This window comes from Melospiza georgiana, chromosome 7 (assembly GCF_028018845.1).
Source record: "Melospiza georgiana isolate bMelGeo1 chromosome 7, bMelGeo1.pri, whole genome shotgun sequence".
Taxonomy (NCBI): domain Eukaryota; kingdom Metazoa; phylum Chordata; class Aves; order Passeriformes; family Passerellidae; genus Melospiza; species Melospiza georgiana.
In genome coordinates, this window is record NC_080436.1 from 11,298,882 (window position 1) to 11,317,963 (window position 19,082).

Genomic DNA, 19,082 nt, shown 5'->3' on the forward strand with positions numbered 1-19,082 from the left:
TTAGGAGTGGAGCAGGAGAGCTGCTGCTTTATTTTTTGAGGAATGAATGGTGGGAAGGGTTCTTGAGCAGGTCTGTTCTGGAGTTAGAGCAGAACCTGGCTTCCCCTGTGCCAAGTGGCACCACTAAATAAAGAAACTGAGGAAAGCCAGAAGGAACAAGCTGTTTCTCAACAGATCCGTGAGAATGGAGCAACTCCCACGGGAGACCAGGCACGAAGGAGAGAGAAGTGGCCCAGCCAGCATGGCTGCCTCATATCTTAATATAGCCCAGCTTCTTGGCAAAGCAAGGGGGTGAGGCCCGGGGGAGGAGGAGAGCTGGGTGTGCTTTCCCCAAATCCTGCTTGCAATAGGAGAGAAATCCTGCTGGCTGTGCTGCAGTGAAGCTCTGGGGTGCAGTGATGTGCCAGTGAAATCCAGCTGTTGGAGGTGAGCTCCTCGGTGCTTCCAGCAAACCCTGCCTGCCCCTTGTCTGCAGGAGGCCAGTGGGGAAGGACCTAAGTGTCTGGACAGGAGGAGACCCCATCCTGCTGTTCAAGCACCTCTCCTCTTCCCCTGACCTCTCTCCCCCAAGCCCTGGAAGCAAAGCAGACATGGCAAACGTGATCTGGGAGCTTGCACTGCAGACCTGGCAAGGTGCTGTCACCATAGTGGGCTTCTGCAGGCTCAGATTGAGCTATTTTGGTGTGAAGTGTTGCTTTTGCCTATTCCAGACCAACTTTTGTCAAACAAAAACTCGAAGCAAAATAAAAATGATTGACTACATTGCACAGTAAAAATCACTTCTAGACCTAATCCTGGGCATTGCTTCAGCAATGCATTTTGGCAGGTAGAGAGATGATAAATATTGAGCTCTTTGCTCACTGTTGCTGTCTGTTACATGGCAGCTGTCCCACAGTAATTTCTGATTCCCTACTCCCATTTCCATCTTATTGAGCTGTAGACCCTGTTGACCCTTGTTTTTCCTTTTTCCCGTTTTTGTTGGTGCCTCTTGGTTCTGTCCCAGCCTTTGTTCTGGGCACTCTGCCGGTGTTTCTCAGTAGCCTTTCAGCTCCTTCCTCCAGTTCCCCACCCTTCCTAGTGACTCCTTCCTCACACATTCCCTTCTCTCATGCACTCCCCACTGTTCCACTCCTTATCCACATTTTCCTACTTTTTTTCTCCTCCTACACACTTCTTGTTTAATGCCTCCCTCCACTCCTGGCTGCATGTCAATTATTGTATCATTAAAAACTACTGAGAGCTAATTAAAATAAAAATATCCCTCATGCATTGTTTTTTAGGACTAGATTTGTAGGATCCTACCAGTCTACTTCCCTTTTTAGCAAAAGAATTTACAGCCACTTCAAAATCCATTAAAACCTTTCCAGGTTCTCACCTTATTTGAAGCTGTATGTCACATATATTTCATATCTATTATATAGGTAGTGTTTAATAGGTACAGTATGACATGATTTTGATTCAGTTGAGATCTCTGTGCCTTGAGCCTAGCCCAAGAATGTGTATTTCTGTGTCCTGCAGCTTGCTTTTCCTTTGAAGAGCTGTGCAGTGGCACGCACAGGACACACAGGTGTTGTTCTAAAGAGCCTCAATGTGCCAAAAGAAACCTCCTTCTTTTCAGTTTTACCCAGGACATGTCACCCTTCAGCTTTCAGTCATAACCTGCTATCTGACTGCCAATCTCCAGCTACTGCCAACAGGAAAATGGTGAACCTTGCAGGGAAATGAAGGTTATTTAGAGAAAGTCACACAGCTGTCATAGCTTTCACTGTGGCCATGTGGAAGTGACAACTGACCCTGCAAATGCAGGCAACTTCCCCGTGTTCATAATTTGTTTACCACCAGTCAGATGTTCTCAGTGTCCCTTTTTCCATGTCTCTGGCAGTGCTGCAGTGGATCAGGGAGCAGGCAGGGAGTTAACGCAGCTCATGTTGTCACCCTCATGGGGCTCGTTTGCCTACAGGCATGTCAGAAGGAACAAGTAATATAAGGGCATATATAACCATAGCTGGCAGCACTCTGAAAGGATGCTGAAACTCCCTTTAAATGGATAGTGTAGGACATCAGGAGCTAAGTAGCTGAGGAATAAGATAAATTTCCTTGAGCAGTGCTGTGTTTCTGCAGTTGGGCTGTGCCTGGTACTTGATCTAAATGAGGATGTGTGTGTGGTGTGCAGTGCAGTCATCCCTCGTGTGCTGTTTGTTCCTAACACTGCCTTGTACATCTCCAGTATCCACCACAGTTCACATCACCTGCACTTCCACACAGCTCCAGCCTGATGGGAGAGAGCAAAGAAGGCAAAGCCAGAGTCTCCTCACTGCAGAAAATGGCACAGGGGTTACAGTGACTTTCTGCTCCCTACCTTCAGGAGTTTGAAGGTTCAGGGTGTTTTTCCACAAACCTCGAGGGAGGAGCAGGGAAGCCTGCAGTGTGATTGATGCTGTGTTGGTGTTCTGCTCTTTCACGGTGTGCCTGCACAAGCCTGAGCCTGCATGTGCAGCTCCACACTGGAAAGGCCAAGAGCAAGCCACGTGTCCCTCTGTTGGTGCAATCTGGGCTTGGTTCAGCTGCTGGGGATCACCCTGCAGAGCAGAGAGAGATGCAAGCTTGTTCTGTCTCTCTATTTTGGATTATGGCTGTTGCCTGAATGTGTGTGTCCTTGAATTTGCTAACTGTGTTTTTCTAATTATTCTTCAGCAACAGGCACTACAGGTTTTCTGAGCACTTTGCACCAGGACACAGCAGACTGTGTTGTAAGGGAAGTGTAGGACAGCCACACACACACACACAAAAAGTCATGTAATCTCTTGTGATGATCCAGTGTGATTATCTGCTGGGATATTCCAGGGAGCTGTATGGACACGTTGTTCCAAGGCCAGATTTTCACTGAAGGGAGTGAAGAGTATCACCATGATTATGGAATTTGGAGGGTGCATTGCAGCTGTCATCTGAGGGAGAGGAAATTTCTGCCAGCCAGTATAACACAGTTCCCAATTTGGATCAATTCCAGCTCTCCAACCCCAATTTACTAACCATGGGGGGGAAGGACACGAGTCTTCTTCTGGAAGGTCAGTATTATTTAAGGTTATTGAAAGTGAGTAAACCTGTTTCACCTTTATGAAGAAAACATTGCAGTGGAGTTTTTAGGAGGCACACAGTTATAATGAATAATGAATGTATGATACTTGGTGTAGTGTTTAGCTCAGCCTGAGAGAGAGAGAAAATAATGGAAGTCTCTTCTTTCTGCCTGGGTGTTCAAATGAAGGAAAATCAAAGCTGTTATACCAGAGCTATATATCAGCTAACATATTTTAGGAACTGTGGAATGATCATAATTACAAAAAAGTCCTCCAGAGAGAAATTATGAGTCATAGTTTATGTTCTCTTTGGTGTTGCTATGGAAAAAGAGGTTAGTGCCAATGGTCATACAGCAATATTAATCTCTGATCTGAAAGAAAAATAAATAACAATCTCTAGCTTAACCCAAAGCAGATTTATTCCCAGTTACTGCAGCACAGTCCATTAAAGGGGATAACCACATAAGAAAAATTAAAGATGACGTTGATTATCAGTTTTCAACATGCAGTTAGGGAGAGTTCCTTATTTGAATTCAGACTCCCCCAAATGACTCGGTGGAGTGAGAGGAAGGGGGAAAAAGGCAGTTTGATCAAAAGGAGGGCAGGAAAGATCAGCCACCACTGACAGCTGCAAGTATGCTGATTAAAATTTCTTTATGCGTGCAGTTAGACCCAGTCCTGGGTGGAAGCTGGTTCAGTGCAAATCCTGAAGCAAAACGCTGGCAAGGGGCAGTGTGGGGCGGTGGAAAGCGGCTCTGAGCCTTTTTCCGTTTGTTTGGGTGAGTCAGGGAGCGGTGGATGCCTGGGTGCTGAGTCAGCACCTCCGGGGCTCTGCCATTCTTTCCTGCCCCTCGTTGCCTTGCTGAGGCAAACCCTGACCAGCACCGGGGCCAGGCAGCGGCGGGATTCGCTTTGCTATGGGGGAATCCTTTTCTTTGCCCCTAGGAAGATGGCCTGACACCTTCCCCTTGACTCCTAGAGTGAGTGTGTCTCAGTGGGTCACAGCAGAATTTTACCTCTGCCTACCTGATGCTTGCAAGAGTTGTAGCTGTGCTCTCTCTGTCACAGGCAGCTCCCGACAGCACAGACCTTGCAGTCAGAACTTTGCTTTAAATTTTGCTCACAGTGCACCCTGCAAAGCAGGGCAGAGCCTTCCTTTCTGCCATGTGCTGATGGCAGGAAAGCTTTTTGTTGGGTTGATGAGCTAAGCAGATTGGATTGGGGAGATACAGGGATCTCATGTCCTGCATCTGTGTACACAGCTTACTGATGATCCCAGGAGCTGTATGTGTGGCCCAAAACCATTGTGTGGCTCAAAGCATCTTTTGAGCCAGCTGAAGGCTTTTCACTAACCTTCAGGGTTGGACTGGCCCCTTGTGAAGAGTCTGACCTCGAACAAATTGCCACTATTTCACTAATTCTTCTGAGCTTACCTCTTTTTTAAATGTGTGACTATCAGTCATCGCTTGTGCAGCTGTTTGGCATTACAGCCTGCAACAACAAAGGGTTTGCACTGCATCAGTGTTAAGGGCTGCCCAGGTGTATTTTACCTTCTGATCCTTTTCTTCTCCCCTTTCTTCTGTTAAAGAGAACATGCTTCACTCAGGCCTGTGTGATGGCTTTCACTGCACTCCCTTATTTGCCAGTGAAATGGTCCAGAAAACCCCCATCTGTGCCTTTTCACAGAGGAGCTGGCTCATGGGTTAGCACGTGGGGGTCAACATGGGATGCTCTTTGCTCTTTCCCCTAAAAGGGACAGAAATGTCAGCTGGTTTTGTGTCATTGAAAATGGAAGTATCAGCAGCTGCTGAGTGCTGCTAGTTTAAATATTTATACCATAAGGGCTTTATCACACCCTTTTTCTTTGTGCAGAGCTGCCGCCGATTCCGGTGGAGGTCAGACTCTGAATCTGTGCAGCAGCTCACAGGTCAGGTCCTCCAAGGAATTCTGGTACAAGTGGAGCTCACTGTTACTGAGTTAGGAAGTGTAAACAAGCAGTTTTTAAAAAAAGTAATTATGTAGACAAACCTGTCAGCACCATCACAGATACTCGTGCACATGCCTGACATCTGCCAGCCTGACGAGATCCAGGCACATGCCTGAGATACTTGAAAGAATGCAGTGCTGCTGGTCCCAGTCTGCAATCCTCTACAATCCCCCCCTCAAACACTAACCTCTGCAGGCTGATATTTCAGTCAGGCCTTGAGAGTGGAAGGCAAGGGGAAAAAAAAGCTTGGGGACATCTTGAGAGCCTGAGCTTGCTTCCTCCTCTGGTTTATAAGACAGCACAAAAGCAGACATTCATGAGTTGAGAGACTATTTTTATCTCTTGCAAAGCATGCTTTCTTTTGTTGGTTAGGATTACAGACCCACCTGTCCTTGTACATGTGCAATTGTGACGGAGAAAACATTTAATTCCAGTCCTGCAACTGCTGGCTGTGTGTGTGTGCTGTATTCTGAAGTGGGTATTTGAGTTAATTCCCCCAGATGCTCAGGATCTGCATTTCCAATGGTTTTGCTGGATAGCATTGTAATGCTCTTAGAACACTGTGCGTGGGATTCATTTCAGCATCTCTGAAACTGGATAAAGCATGGCCAGGGGTATTGTTTGAATTAAAGCTTAGCAGGACAAACAAACCAGCATATCTGAAAGCACAATGTAAACATGATGTTGGGGCTCCTGGTTAGCACGTCGTGGCTGTGGGAGGTTGACAGCTGCTGCATAAAGGTTAAACGTGCTTTCTTTGGTCTGTCAGTAAAATTAAGCCTGCTAAAGACTATGTGGCACTCCAGAAGACAAGAGTTTATCTGTGTGCATAAACAGAACATAGTCTTCAATATAAATATGCTTTTAGGACTATTTAGGGTATTAGGAGTATGCTGCAGTCCAATAAAAAGATGCAGATTGAGCCAGGAGATTTTGGAAAGTGCCTGAGTATTTTTGGATGGGCTAGAAGTGTCTGGAAAGCAAAGCACTGGCGTTTGCATTGCTAAATAACAGCACAGGATGAGAAAGAAAATGGTATAGATACAACAGGGACATGAACTGAAGTAATAAATACTTGACCTTTAAATTTCATCTTTGCCAGCTTCTCAGAGCCTGCTTTCTCCCAAAGACTGACATGGCTGTGTTTTATATTATGCTTTTATTTGTCATATTCATAGTTAGTTACAAGTAAAAATTATTGAAATCCACTGTAGTTAATACAAAATAAAAATATAGCTGCACAAGTTATGCCATGATTTTTCTTAGAAACAGTATCTTCTATATGATACCATGCACTTAAGAGCTTAACTCTTAACAGTACTTGCCTACACTAAGCTCTGACTAACTTCCAGTGTGATTTACTGGTTACAGATATTATCCCTGTGGAGTAACACCTGTTAATTATTTCATAATGGTACTTCTGCTGTAGCTTGTATTTCCCCTGTAATGTGTGATTCTAAACACAAAAGGAAGCAACCTTTTAGTGCAATGTTAAGTATCAGTAGAATTTTTATGTATATAAAAAAATAAAAATAACCCACTGCATAAACAACCAAGGATGTAAGGGGACTGTTGTGGGTATTGTGCTTCCCTTTCCTCCCTTGCCCCTTACCTTTAAGTGACAGGAATGAACATTCATAGTGAACAAACTACCTTTCAATTAATTTTGAAAAATTACAGACTAGTAATTTTGAGAGCAGGTGGGTGACTTTGATCAAAGTTACCAGCAGAGAAGCAAATCCTGTGGCTTTGCAGGCTCATACTTAGGTAAACTCATCCCTGCCATGAAGTTCAATCCATAACACATTGTTCCCTTTGGACATGCCTGAAAGAGTATTTCACCTTTTTGAAGAAATTGTCCTTACATCCCTGTAATTATCTAACTTTCCTGTGTAGATATAGTTCTATATATGAAATAATCTGTAAAAAGATAAATTATGCTATTTTCAAAATAGTCTGAGATACAAAGTTGTGCAGGTGCAAAATTTGATAGTATATTGCTATAAAGACTATGAATTAATTAGTGTTATCTGAGTATATATACTTTAAGCTGGGAGTATAGATTGAATACTGTGGGGGGTTTTTTTTTACATTTCATAGCATTTCATATTTTCTTCAAGATACCTTCATGTTCCTATGAAACACTTTTTTCTTTTCAATTTCTGACCCCTTAAAGGTACAGTAACTGATCACACATTCATGCTTGTCACTAATGTATTTCCATAACTCTGTTAGATTGAAAAATACTTTTTTTTTTTGCCCCCCCCATCTAAACACAGTGATTTTTTTCTAAATGAGTAGCAAGTGACTACTGGCAAAAATCTTTCCCCCACTGAAATGGATGGAACTGGGTTTTCAGCTTTGCCCTACAAGTACTCTGTTCTTTTAGTCCTATGATGCTGTGGAGCAAAGCCCCAAACAAACTGCACGTGTGTGCACAATTACTGAGGCTGTTAATGTTCACAGAGCATGGCAAGGCAAATGAAATCAAACATTGCCATTGGTATTCCTACATTGACATACAAAACTACTCACAGTGCTGGGAAATACTGGGGGGAAGAGAAGAGAACAGAAATGCTTGGGTCTTGACTACTCTCCACGCATTCCTCTGACCTAACTCTAAGAACGCCAGCTGATCAGCTTGCTTCTACCAGACACCCTCTCCTCCTGCTAGTCCCTGACACCAGCTGGCAGCATCTCTAAATTCATGAACACCAGTGACTCTGCCTAAAACAGAGCACGTTGCAGCTTTAGTCGTTGACCTTGCCCACTCTGCATGCAATAAATTATCGCTGCAGAGGAAAGGATGGAAGAGTCGCTCCTCCTGCCTGTGCAGGTGAAACCAGTTCCTCCCCTCAGGAAAACTGTGTGTGTCTGGCAGGAGAAGCGGGGCTTGGGCTGCCTATGCTGTTTGGTCCACCTGCAGGACGGCTGCTTGGGTCGTTTCTTCATCAGACTGCTCCATCTCCCCACTAAATGGGTTTCTCTCATCCAACAGTTTCTGGCTAGAAGCTTCTAGAGGCACGCGGTACTCTTCGTCGTCTTCCACGATGGACAGCTCGATGTTGTTGTTCATCGAGGCCTTCCCTTCCCCTGCGGCCTCCTTCTCCGGGGTGTCGCCGGCTGCCTTGCCCTGCTCGGCCAGGGAGGTGCTGGGGGTCATGTCCGAGTGCATGCTGGCGAAGGACACCTCGTCCTCGTTCTCGGCCTGCTCGGTGCTCGCCGTCTCCGAGGGCCTGTCCTCGGCTTCCGCGGGGCTCTCCCCCTCACGGCCTTTCTTCGTGCCAAATCCCACTTTGAAACCCGGGCCCTTGCCAGAGGAGGATTTCTGGTGATGCACAGTGAGTGACTTCTTGATCTTCTCTCTCCGTTCGGGCGACACGATCTTTGTGCTGATCTTGTTCATCTTCTTCTCAATGTTTTGGCGGGAAAACGCTTTCTTCAGGCTGTCCACCTTCTTGAGGCTAGATCTTTTAAGTTTCTCAGCTCTTGATTCTTCTGTTTTCTCCTCTGCGCTGTCATCCAAGTCATCTCCCTCAGGAAACATTTCATCATCTGAACCCAACTCCACTGTGTGCAAGGTTTCTTCCAGTGTTTTGTTCTCATCCATGGGCTCCTCTTTTCCTTCTGTAATGCTGGGAATGGGCTCTTTTGCAAAAACACTGGCAGGGATCTCATTTTCCTCCTGAAAGAATTGACAATATTTGAGTTTCATAGTTCACGGGATACAAATTTAACAAACAAAGCACAACCCTGAGCAATTATTTTCCCCCTCCCCATAATGAGATGAATGCTGAACGTTTATTGGTTTTTTCAATACATTTAACCAGTAACAAACCACTCAAAGCCCATTGAACCTTTAGCTGGTAAAGTTTAAGACTTATGAGCTGTCAGCTGTAAGGCTACTCTTTGAAAGTGACTTGGGATTTATGCAGAATGGAAACCCTGTTCTTTTAACTTATATTAGATACTCTTCAGTGAGAGTTTAGCTGTCAAGTTGAACAGCTGTCCCTGGGGAGAAGCGAGGGTATGGTGTGGAGGGAGGTTGTACTGAAGACCTCCAAAAATCACATAACCCCACAGAGCATTCAGTTTCTCGACCCACAGACTCAGAATATCCCTGCATAGAGGTGTTGGGTTCAGTGCATCTGGGAAGTATCTCAAATGGCAAATGCAGTTAGCACTTTTGCCATATTCCTGGAAAATATATGTTGCTGTTAGAAATGGATTGTTGATATTGAGAAACCATGAAGTTTATGGTGTTTGGAGGATATCCTGTTTTACAGCTATTCACAGAAAAAGAACCAAAAAACCTAAACTAGTAAATTTTGTTGGTAAACATTAAAATGTGGACAGGACAACTCTTTGAAATGTAAGGATACAAATTTATGGTATACAAAAATAAAAAGACACTATACCACATAGAAAATAGGAGCTTCTAGCCAACAGGGAAAGTATTGCTTTTTAGAAACAAAACCAAGAAAGGACACAGAAAGAAAGAATCTAAAACCAAAAGAGGCTGAGCAAGGGCAGGAGCTGCAGGTCATAATGAGGGATGTCTGTGCCCAAGTGCACCAGCTCTGCAACCCCGAGCAGCTCAGAGGCAGCACAATGAGCACTCTGTTCTCTGCAGGTTCTGCAGGCATCTACCCATGCAAAGAAAATGAGGCTCTTTGCACACTCCCTTCCCCTCTCAGCACTTGGAGCCTTGGATCTGCATAGTCCCTACTCATTACCTGCTTTATCGCTATCAGACAGAGTGCATGCAATTTCACTTCCTCACATGCATTGCGAGGATTTTCGTTTCCCTCCTCCCTCCACATTTATCTTTAGGTACAAAAAGCAGTAAGTGCTGAGTGAAATGGTTGTAATAGTCTCAGATCTGTCCCCAGTGGGCCTGAGTGTACAGTTAAGGGGGAAAAAGGCCACACACACTTTTCCAAGTTCATGCTCATTATTTCAGGACTGAGCATACAGCTGCGATCACTGCAGAGAATAGTGTCTTGGGTTAAATTTGCTGTCAAGGCTGTTGTACATGGCTGTTGTTTATTCTGGGGATGAGGAGGCTCAGGGGTGAACTTATTGCTCTCTACAGCTCCCTGAAAGGAGGTTGTGGCCAGGTGAGGGTCAGGCTCTTCTCCCAGGCAACCAGTGACAGGATAAGAGGACACTTAGCTGTGTGTCACAGAGGATATGTTGGACATTAGGAAGAATTTCTTTACAGAGAGAGTGATTAGACACTGGAATGTGATGCCCAAGAAGGTGGTGGAGGTGTCTCTGGAGGTGTTTAAGAAAAGACTGAACGTGACATTTGGTATCGTGGTCTGCTTGACAAGGTGGTCTTGGGTCACAGGTTGGACTCAATAATCTCATTTCCAACCTAATTGTTTCTGTTATTCTGTGATCCTATTAAAAACTAGGACTACTTTGGTAGCCCTTCTGGAACCCAAGACTATGCAATAGGCAGAATAATTTTATACCACATTTATATATATATACACACAGAGTGATTTGAGCGTGCTGGTTAATATCCCATGTGGATATAGAAATGAGAAGTACAAAAGAAATGGAGCTGGTTTGACAGTTTGTATGTGCTTTGTTCCTGTGGGTTCTGCACAGCTCTCTGGGCCAGTGGCCTCAGTCAGATCCCCTGGCACACAGCTGGACAGGGCCTCTGCCTGCAGAGGAACTTCTAATGAAGCCCACACTCTTCTCCCCACACCTATTCTGTTGCTGAAACTGTCAACAACACTGACCAAGATAACAAAACAAACCTGCACCAGCTTTAAGTGAAACCAGCTGTTAACTGCTGTACAAATATTTATATTTTCTCTCCACTGCAGTTAATGAAATGTGGATTACATGAGTGGGTGCAGCGTTGAATTATTCCCCAGAGGACGAGAACTCAGGATAAAACATAATTTTCATGTCTAGTGCATTCTTTCCAAATCTAGGTAATCACACGCAGTTTTAGACATCTGAACATTCAGGTGTAAGTGCCTGAGTGGTATAGAAGCTCTGATTTTAATGAGTAGAGAGGTGGGTTGTTACTTTTTAAGTGTTTTATCTGGGAAAGTGGTGTCATATGAGTTTCATCACAGCGCAGTTGGAGCCAGAGATGGGTCTGAAAGGTCCTTCTCAAGGTCAGTTTGGCTCTGTCTACAGTATTCATGTTGAACTGAAGTGCTGTATGCAGTCTCTAGAATAATATGGATACAGGTTTGATTACAATTTTTATCAATTTTTTGACTGAGTAGAAGAAAGAAGAAACATATTACCCATGTTTATAAAGGGAAAAAAAAAAAAACCAAAAAGAAATATACTGCATAATAATGGGGTAATGACTGCATTAAAAGCAGATCCTAGGTGGTCCCTGGCTATCAGGCAGTACTGGAATTCAAGTGATCAGCCCTCTGTCTAAGCTTCCTGCATGGCTCTGGAAAACATCAGCTTCTGGGCATCTATTTGTGTGCTTATAAAATGGGAATGACACGCTTCCTACGCCATGCTTCCCAAAGACCTCAGGATTTCAGGAACTATGAAAATGCAAATGAAAATAAATGAAATAAAATCCTTTGAAAACATGAGGGTGCTATAGCAGGAATGTTCTGCAGTAGAACAGACATTTTTGTTTCAAACATGGTTACTGATAACACCTTGTAAGTGGGCTATTGATAACTTTTTGGGCTTACAAGTTTATGTGACAGCTGTATTTTGTTTTTGATACATTTTTAAGCAGGCTGCTATTTCATTTAGGAAGACTAGAACAATACACTAAAAAATGCCAGCTGTTACAAACTGCATAACTATTTTCCATGCCAAAAGAAGTAGAACTTTGATCTTTTCTTCTTGATCTAATCTAAAATTCTAAGAAAGCAATGCATCTTTGTATTTACATCTGAGTTCAAAAACAGCCCTTGCATTTTTTCCTCAGATGGGCTTGACTGTAGGTAGCTAGCTCCTCTGAATTTTATTTTTCCATGTAGCAGATGAATAGAACAGTGGAAGTCTTCTGCATAAAACAACTCTTGCTAACACTAGTAATACTTGCATGGTTAAAATCAGTGCCTTCCTTGTGGCTTTTATCAGCCATCTTTGGGAACTTCCTGCAGGTCAGAATTGCATCCCTATCTTTTACAAAAAGGAGTAAGATCCATAAGAGTCTACTACAAAACTGGGTGGCCTGAGCCAACAGGTGGCTAATTTACACAGCAAGTGCTGATTCTCTGATGCTGCACGAGGGAAATCAATCTGCTTTGGTTTGATTTCTTTTGTTATATTTGCTGTATGAGGCCATGACCTTCAAGGAGGAGAGAAGGCATTTTCCCAGCCCTGCTCCTCTGTATGTTGCTGTTACATGCCCGAATGATCAGTAGCCTAAAACTTGTTTTGCTGCACAAAATAGGTCAAAACATGACAAATCCTCCTGAAACCAGATCTGGCTATTTTCCTCTGGACAATGCAGCTCTGCAGGCTTGGGTGTCACAGTGGGGAGGGAGGAAGGGAGCAAAGTGCCACCAGCCCATTTGCACATCCTGGGCAGGCTGGGGTGGTGGCTGCACCATCCTCTGACCTCCCACAGCACAGCTGGGCCAAGCCCAGACAGCTGTGGGAGGTATTTCTGTCATTAATCAACATCAGAGTATTCTCCCTGCAAGGCTCCAGCAGGGAATACAGCATTATCAGCTTGTAGTTCTTGTGGTTCCCTCACTTGTTCATTTGGGAGCTTGTAGTTGCTTTTGCAAAAGATTATTGCAGTGATCCGAACAGGAAGGTACAATAAAATGGCTAATTTTTGGTGTCCTTCTCTTGCTTCATTTTAGGATGAAGGATTTACAACAGCAAAGGTAAAGGACTGAAAAGGACTTGAACATTAGTGTGCTTGACTCCAAGCTGCAATTTTGACTTATTTCATCTGTCCTATTTCCATGACATTTAACCAGTAATCATGACATTTAATTGAAAAATTAAGCATGAGCCTTTTTTTTTTTAATCTTCCATTCTGCTTTTGCAGCTAAAAAAGCAAACAAAACCCCCATCAAACCAGAACCAAAAAGCTGGTCATGTGGCAAGAACAAAACAGAGGGGAACAATGCCAAAGCTTAACAAGGATTTTTAAAACAGTCACTTCAGTGTTTTGCTGAATTGCTGTGTCATTTATAATAACTTTTGCATCCTCAAATTCTTGGAATGGAGCTCCCTTAAAATATGCCACCAATTAAAGGAATATATGCAGATGTTCTAGGGAGAGAAAACTAAGAGCATTTTAATGGAAAATATGTAAATAGGTGAACTTTTCCAAACACAGTTCATTCTCAGTGCATATGCAGAGGGAAAGCTGATGCTGGCACGTGGCAGCACAACTTCATAAAATGCAGAGCTGGAGCTCAGTCGTGTGTTTTGGCTATGCTCAGTGCTCCCACCAAGTATCAGGGAGTTTAGGGTATATGTGAATGCAGAACTGAATCACTAATGTGAATTTTTATTTTCATATTGAGCTGTCTGCCTGAGCTGGGGAAGCTGCTTCTAATGAGGAACAGGCTCTGTGAAGTTTGGCATTGTTTTTTTCCAGTGGAAAAGAAGGATCCCCCAGCTGAAGAGGAGTCCCATACATCCAGATTCCCCTTTGTTTTCACAGAGACCTGGCGTCAATATGGCTTCATTATGTGGCTTCTCCTTCCTGCAATTGTTTTTCCATGGATTCCAGTGCAAGGCAGGACAGAAACCCAGCCAGCCTGCTGTTTATCCCCTGTGCAGTTATCCTAGCAAGGAGTGGCCCTGCTGACTACCAGACTGTCCCTCCTGCAGCCTGAAAGGAGAGACAGTCCACACTGCCATTGCTCCACTGCCAGGAGCAATTCCCAGCTCAAAGCTGATTTTTTATTTTTTTTTTTTAAGCAAGTTTAACTGCAATGCTTCTTTTTTTGAGTATTGTGCTCCTGATCTGCACTGGCTTGGGACTGGTTAAGTTCCTCATCCTGCACTGTGGTGACATATTTTCTGGGGAGAGATGGGAACTGAGTCACGTAAATCCCTGTAAAAGCTGTGCAGAGCAGACCTGCTGTCCAAAGGCACCAGCCCAGGGGCAGGCAGAGGATTTTCTTTATCTGCTGTACGGGGACCCAGGCCTGTGCTGTTTGCCATAGGTTTGTGCACTATTAAGGAAAGGTTCAGAGTTTTCAACTGGCCTTAGCTTTACACCTCTATTTAGTGTCAGGAAACGAGCCAGCAGGACGCTGCTTTACCCTCAAACCCTTCCTGGGGATTTTTACTGCTGCCTTCACCCAGTGCCTGCAGATTGCTGCCAGTGCAAGATCCCCACCCAAGCTAACCCCAAATGTCCTGCACACACAGAGCTCTGTTTGTCTTTCCTCTCCGCATTATGTCATCCTAAAATAGTAAATATTGAGTTCTGTGGAGGAAGACGCTGCTTGCAACAGCAAGGCCTTAATTGTCACGCTCAGAGGTATGAGAAATGTTAAAAATTACCTTCCCCCAGGCCTTGCTGATGTACCCACCCCACAGGAAAATGTCTAGGTCTGAACCTGCCAGCTCATTAGCCACTCATTAGCTAACAGGGCCTGGGAGATGGCACGGCCATGGATCCTAAATTACTTGCAGAACTGCAGAGAACATGTGTCTTTTAATTTACCCAGTCTCTGGAATAATTTCCACATTCCTTCTGGGGTGGAAACATGCTGCAGCTCCTCCTCTTCTGGCCTGACAAGCCTGGACTGTAATTTGGGAGAACAATGAGCAGGGAGGTGGGGGCTTCCTTTCTGGGGGAATTGCCTGTGCACTGACCAGGCCTGCCAGCTTTTTACAACCAAGCACCGCTCTCTTATTTTGGGATTGTTTAGGAAAAAGCCCCAACAAGCCAAGGAGCAGAGTTAGTGGCTGACAGAGGTAACACCCAGCTGACAAGCTCAGAATGGTGAGGTGCCCAAGCTGTGACTACCCCAGCCCACTATTTGCTCTCCTGCCCTCCCTCAGTGATTTGTGGAGGGCTGTCTTTATTTTTTTAAATATGTGAAAGTCCTGTCCTGTGTTTAGTTAAACTCACGGCGTGCTCTATCCAGACCATTGCTTAAAAAGGGGAAAATATGCAAACTGCTGCTATCACTGGATGGGCTCCCAGGAAGCTGAGATTTTAAGCTGAATTTTTAGCTCATCCCTGGATGGGGCAGATCAGTCCTGCAGAGTGAAGCAGGGCACGAGGAGACAGGGAGATGCAGCCCTGTCCCTCTCCTGCTTCCAAGGGCAGAGGCAGTGGCAGTTTTTAGGGGCATTCCTACTAAAAGTTTGCAAAATGGGCTCGCAAGAGTTTGGAAAAATGTAAGGGCCCTTCCAGTTTACTTAAACCCCAAAACACACAATAAAACAAACCTTTCCCCAAACGTATGCTGGGAGTTAGTAAAACACGGCTTTCCCTTCATTTGCAGAGAAGAGAAGGTGGCAGATTTCTCACTGATGCTAAGAGTTAGCAAAACAAGGTCTCTTTCCTCATGTTTGCTAGGAGTTAGTAAAAGACAGTTTTATCTCCAAGACTGCAAGAGTTAAAGAGACTATTCTGTTTTATTTCCAAAGTTTGCTAAAAGTTAGCCAAAGAAAGGAAAAGAAAACAATGGAATAAAAGAAAGTGTTTTCCTCATATTTGCTAGGAGTTAGTAAAAGACAATTTTATCTCAAAGACTGCAAGAGTTAACGAGAATATTCTATTCTATTCTTCACAAAGTTTGCTAAAAGTTGGCCAAAGAAAGGAAAAGAAAACAAAGAAAAGAAGAGTGTTTTCCTCAAGTTTGCAAGAGTAAAGAGAGTCAGCTCTTTTCCCAGATTTCCTAAGAGTTAGGAAAACTCTGCCCATCCACAAAGAGGAAAAGCGAGAGTTTCTCCTGAATTTGCTAAAAGAGGGCGCATTCCCCAAGTTTAAGAGTTAGCAGAAGACTACTCTTTCCCCAGGTTTGCTAAGTGAAGGGGTTTTTCCTTCCGCATTTGCCGAGTTAGCACGAAGCCAGCTGCGGTGTCCGAGTGTGCGCAGGGTTAGCAGGCAGCAGCATCAGGGGGCTGCTCCCGGGCCGGGCTCAGAGCAGGGCTCTCACCTGGAAGATGAGCACCTTGAAGCGGTCTCGGCGGAGCAGCTGGGCGTGGTGCTGCTCCAGCCGCCGCACCTGGTCGCACTGGCGGTCCAGGCGCTCCCGCACGGCGCGGGTGTTCGCGCACACCTTCCGCGACTTCTCCAGCAGCTTCTCCACCGTCTCGCCCGTGGCGCCGTGGCTGCGGCACAGCTTCACCAGGTCCTCCTGGATGCCCCGCACCGTCCTTTCCAGGCCCCGCTGACTCTGCTCCATCTGCCGCTGGTTCCCTTCCACCGCCTCCAGCATGGACACCAGCTTCTCCAGCAGGGCCAGCACGGTCAGCGCGTTCACCTGCCCGCCGCCCGCCTCGGCCGCCGGCAGCGGCGGCACCGCGCTGCCCGCCGCGGCCTCGCCCATGGCTGCACGGCCCGCACCGCACGGCCCCGCCGGGCCGCTATAAGGGCAGCGCCGAGCCCTCCCCCGGGGAGGATTCGGGCAGGGCCCGGCCCCGGCCCGCCCTGGGCAGGGCTGTGACCGCCCCGGCAGCGCCGAGCGTGTCCCGGGCCCGGGCAGGGCTGTGACCGCCCCGGGCAGCGCGGAGCCTCCCCCGGCCCAGCCCGGCCCGGCCCGCGGTGAATTGAATGAGCTGCCGGCCCTCGGCAGCATCAGTAGATGGCAGGAGATACCGCGGAATGCAGCCCCTGTGAAGGAGGAGAGGGAGAATGTGTTGATGGTGATGGTCCCGGGGAGAGGTTGTGGGTGTAGACCGGAGTTCTGAAGGCCTTAAACTAATAAGAATAATTAAAAGTGTTTAAATTATCGCTGTAATCAACAATACGATTATTACAGTAACCGTATGTCGACGTGCTTTTAAATAAAGAATGCTTTTAAAAAAAGTAAATTACTACTGTAATAAATACATCAATTATTACATTAATCACATATTAAAGTGCTCTGACAATATACAATATACAAAATACAAAAATATACAATATACAATATACAAAAATATATCAGTACATTTATTCTTATATCAGCATCCTGATGATAGTTTGTAATAATTGTCGTAATAATTAACAAACTTACGAAACGTTTACTCATGGTGAATCGAATCTCCCGTAATTCCTTTCACCCTGTGCAACACCAGATAGGGGTTTTGGGATTTTAACAAATAGTAATGTAAATATTTTTATCTCCTCTTTGTTTTTATTATTACAGGGCTTTAAAAATAATTTAGGTGATGATTAGTCTATTCTATTCTATTCTATTCTATTCTATTCTATTCTATTCTATTCTATTCTATTCTATTCTATTCTATTCTATTCTTTGTTAGTAAAAAATCTGAAATAAGTGTGGTGCATGGGTGGAGGGAATGCCAGAAGCTTGGATTCCCTGCTTAGGATGTGGAGATTAGCTGGGCACTCTGGTTGTCCTGCCCAGATTCTCCAGGATTTCTTCAGTAAGAAAGAATCATAAGGTTGAGCGTGGCTGTTTTGGGGGAACAGTGATAAACTGGGTGTGGTGGCAGGGGCACTGTGTTCCCAAAGACCAAAAGGAGCTATTTGGCATGAAGAGATACCAAGCTATTTATTTAGAATAGAGCATAACTTTATCTGTTATCACCAGGGAACATGTTGCAACATTCCATGGACTTGGGTGTTTCATCCTGTACTGATGTTTTCGAGCAGTCAATATCTGTCTTCTCTCCTTTACATTTGCTTGGAAACAGGATTTCTTGCTGCAGCACAGATGTTTCCAGTGCTTGGCTATGTAGGATTCTAATATTTGGGTAGCTAACATATAACATTTTCTAATATTTGGCCAAATATGCTGTATGATTTCCCTACATCCTGCAGGTTAAAAGCATCTATTTGGAGTCCAAATGACCATGATTTCTGTCCTTTACTTTGTATGCAGAAGAAAAGGAAAAAGCATTTTACCATGAAAAGGAATAAATCTAATGACTGAAGAGCTATGCAAATGAGTTTCCCATTTCAAATACTGTGTGCTGAATGTTCTGCAATGTTACCTTTTTCTGGTCCTTGCTTTTTTTTTCTCCCCAGGCTGCCACTTCTATTCTTCAAGTTGTGGGAGCTTGAAAAATGCATTTGTGAGTGAGTTCACTTTGGAAAAAAAATCACCGAGTCTGCCAGAGCTGTCCACAGGGGAAACTATGCTGAGACTGTGAACTATGCAGGCTGAGAGGGGAGTGGACATATTTTAAACCTAAACAAATCTCTTCTGTTTGCAGGAGCCCTCCCTGGCAGCAGCACCTGATCCGCCCTTCCCTAGGAAGGGCGTGTTTGTGTCTCCAGAGGGCTGCCAGTGCCAGCCCCTCGCACACAGCATCCCGCCCATCTCGCTTCCTCTCTCCCTCCCTTCGTTTTGCCTGGGACAAAGAGGAGGAATTTTTGCAGAGAGCAGTAGCTTACTTTGCTCTGGCAGGGAGCAACCAGTGTCCATGCCCAGCTGCATATCTTTCCTGTGGCAAAATAGCTTTATAATTTTCCAAATTAATTTTTTTTCCTCCAGTTTTGCTGGGCTGTGGTGAAGCCCTGGCCTGGCTGAGGTCCCAGCTGCTGGCCAAGCTGCCTTCCCAGTCCGTCTCGGGAGCCTGTCTCCTCCAGCCTTTTTGCATCAACCTTCTGCTGCACCTGGCGCAGATGGATGATGGAGGAGAGAGCTGCCCTGTGGATGGAATCTAAAGAAACACTCTCCTGACTCCTGCTGTGAGCCTTCTGCGAGTTTTTGAGTGTTTAAAACTCCCAGCCATGTGTGCATCCTACGGAAAAGTTGTCGCACCCCAGGAGAACCAGCACCCAACCCAGTTTGGTGGTCAGTCCTCTGACCCAGCCAAGCCAGGGACAGCAGCCCTGATGAGGCTACAAGGGCTGTGGACACCCATGGCAGAGGGTTCCTCAGGGTCCCCATGGCTTGGGAAGAGGT

At 45.2% G+C, this 19,082-nt stretch overlaps 1 protein-coding gene across 1 annotated transcript; it reads right to left on the reverse strand.

Annotated features, from left to right (window-relative positions):
• Positions 1-6,201: 6,201 nt before the first annotated feature.
• Positions 6,202-16,553, reverse strand: CAVIN2 (caveolae associated protein 2). Its single transcript, XM_058027799.1, has 2 exons — positions 16,161-16,553; positions 6,202-8,746 (listed from the first exon to the last, which is right to left on the reverse strand). Exons 1-2 carry the CDS (start codon positions 16,551-16,553, stop codon positions 7,964-7,966), a joined length of 1,176 nt encoding a protein of 391 aa, XP_057883782.1. The 3' UTR covers positions 6,202-7,963.
• Between the last annotated feature and the right edge of the window lie 2,529 nt (positions 16,554-19,082).

Excerpts from the sequence above, each read along its gene's own strand:
- CAVIN2 (XM_058027799.1), bottom strand. The coding sequence starts at position 16,553 with ATGGGCGAGGCCGCGGCGGGCAGCGCGGTGCCGCCGCTGCCGGCGGCC. Across the intron at positions 8,747-16,160 it reads TCAAGGTGCTCATCTTCCAG|GAGGAAAATGAGATCCCTGC; the intron begins GTGAGAGCCCTG and ends CAATTCTTTCAG.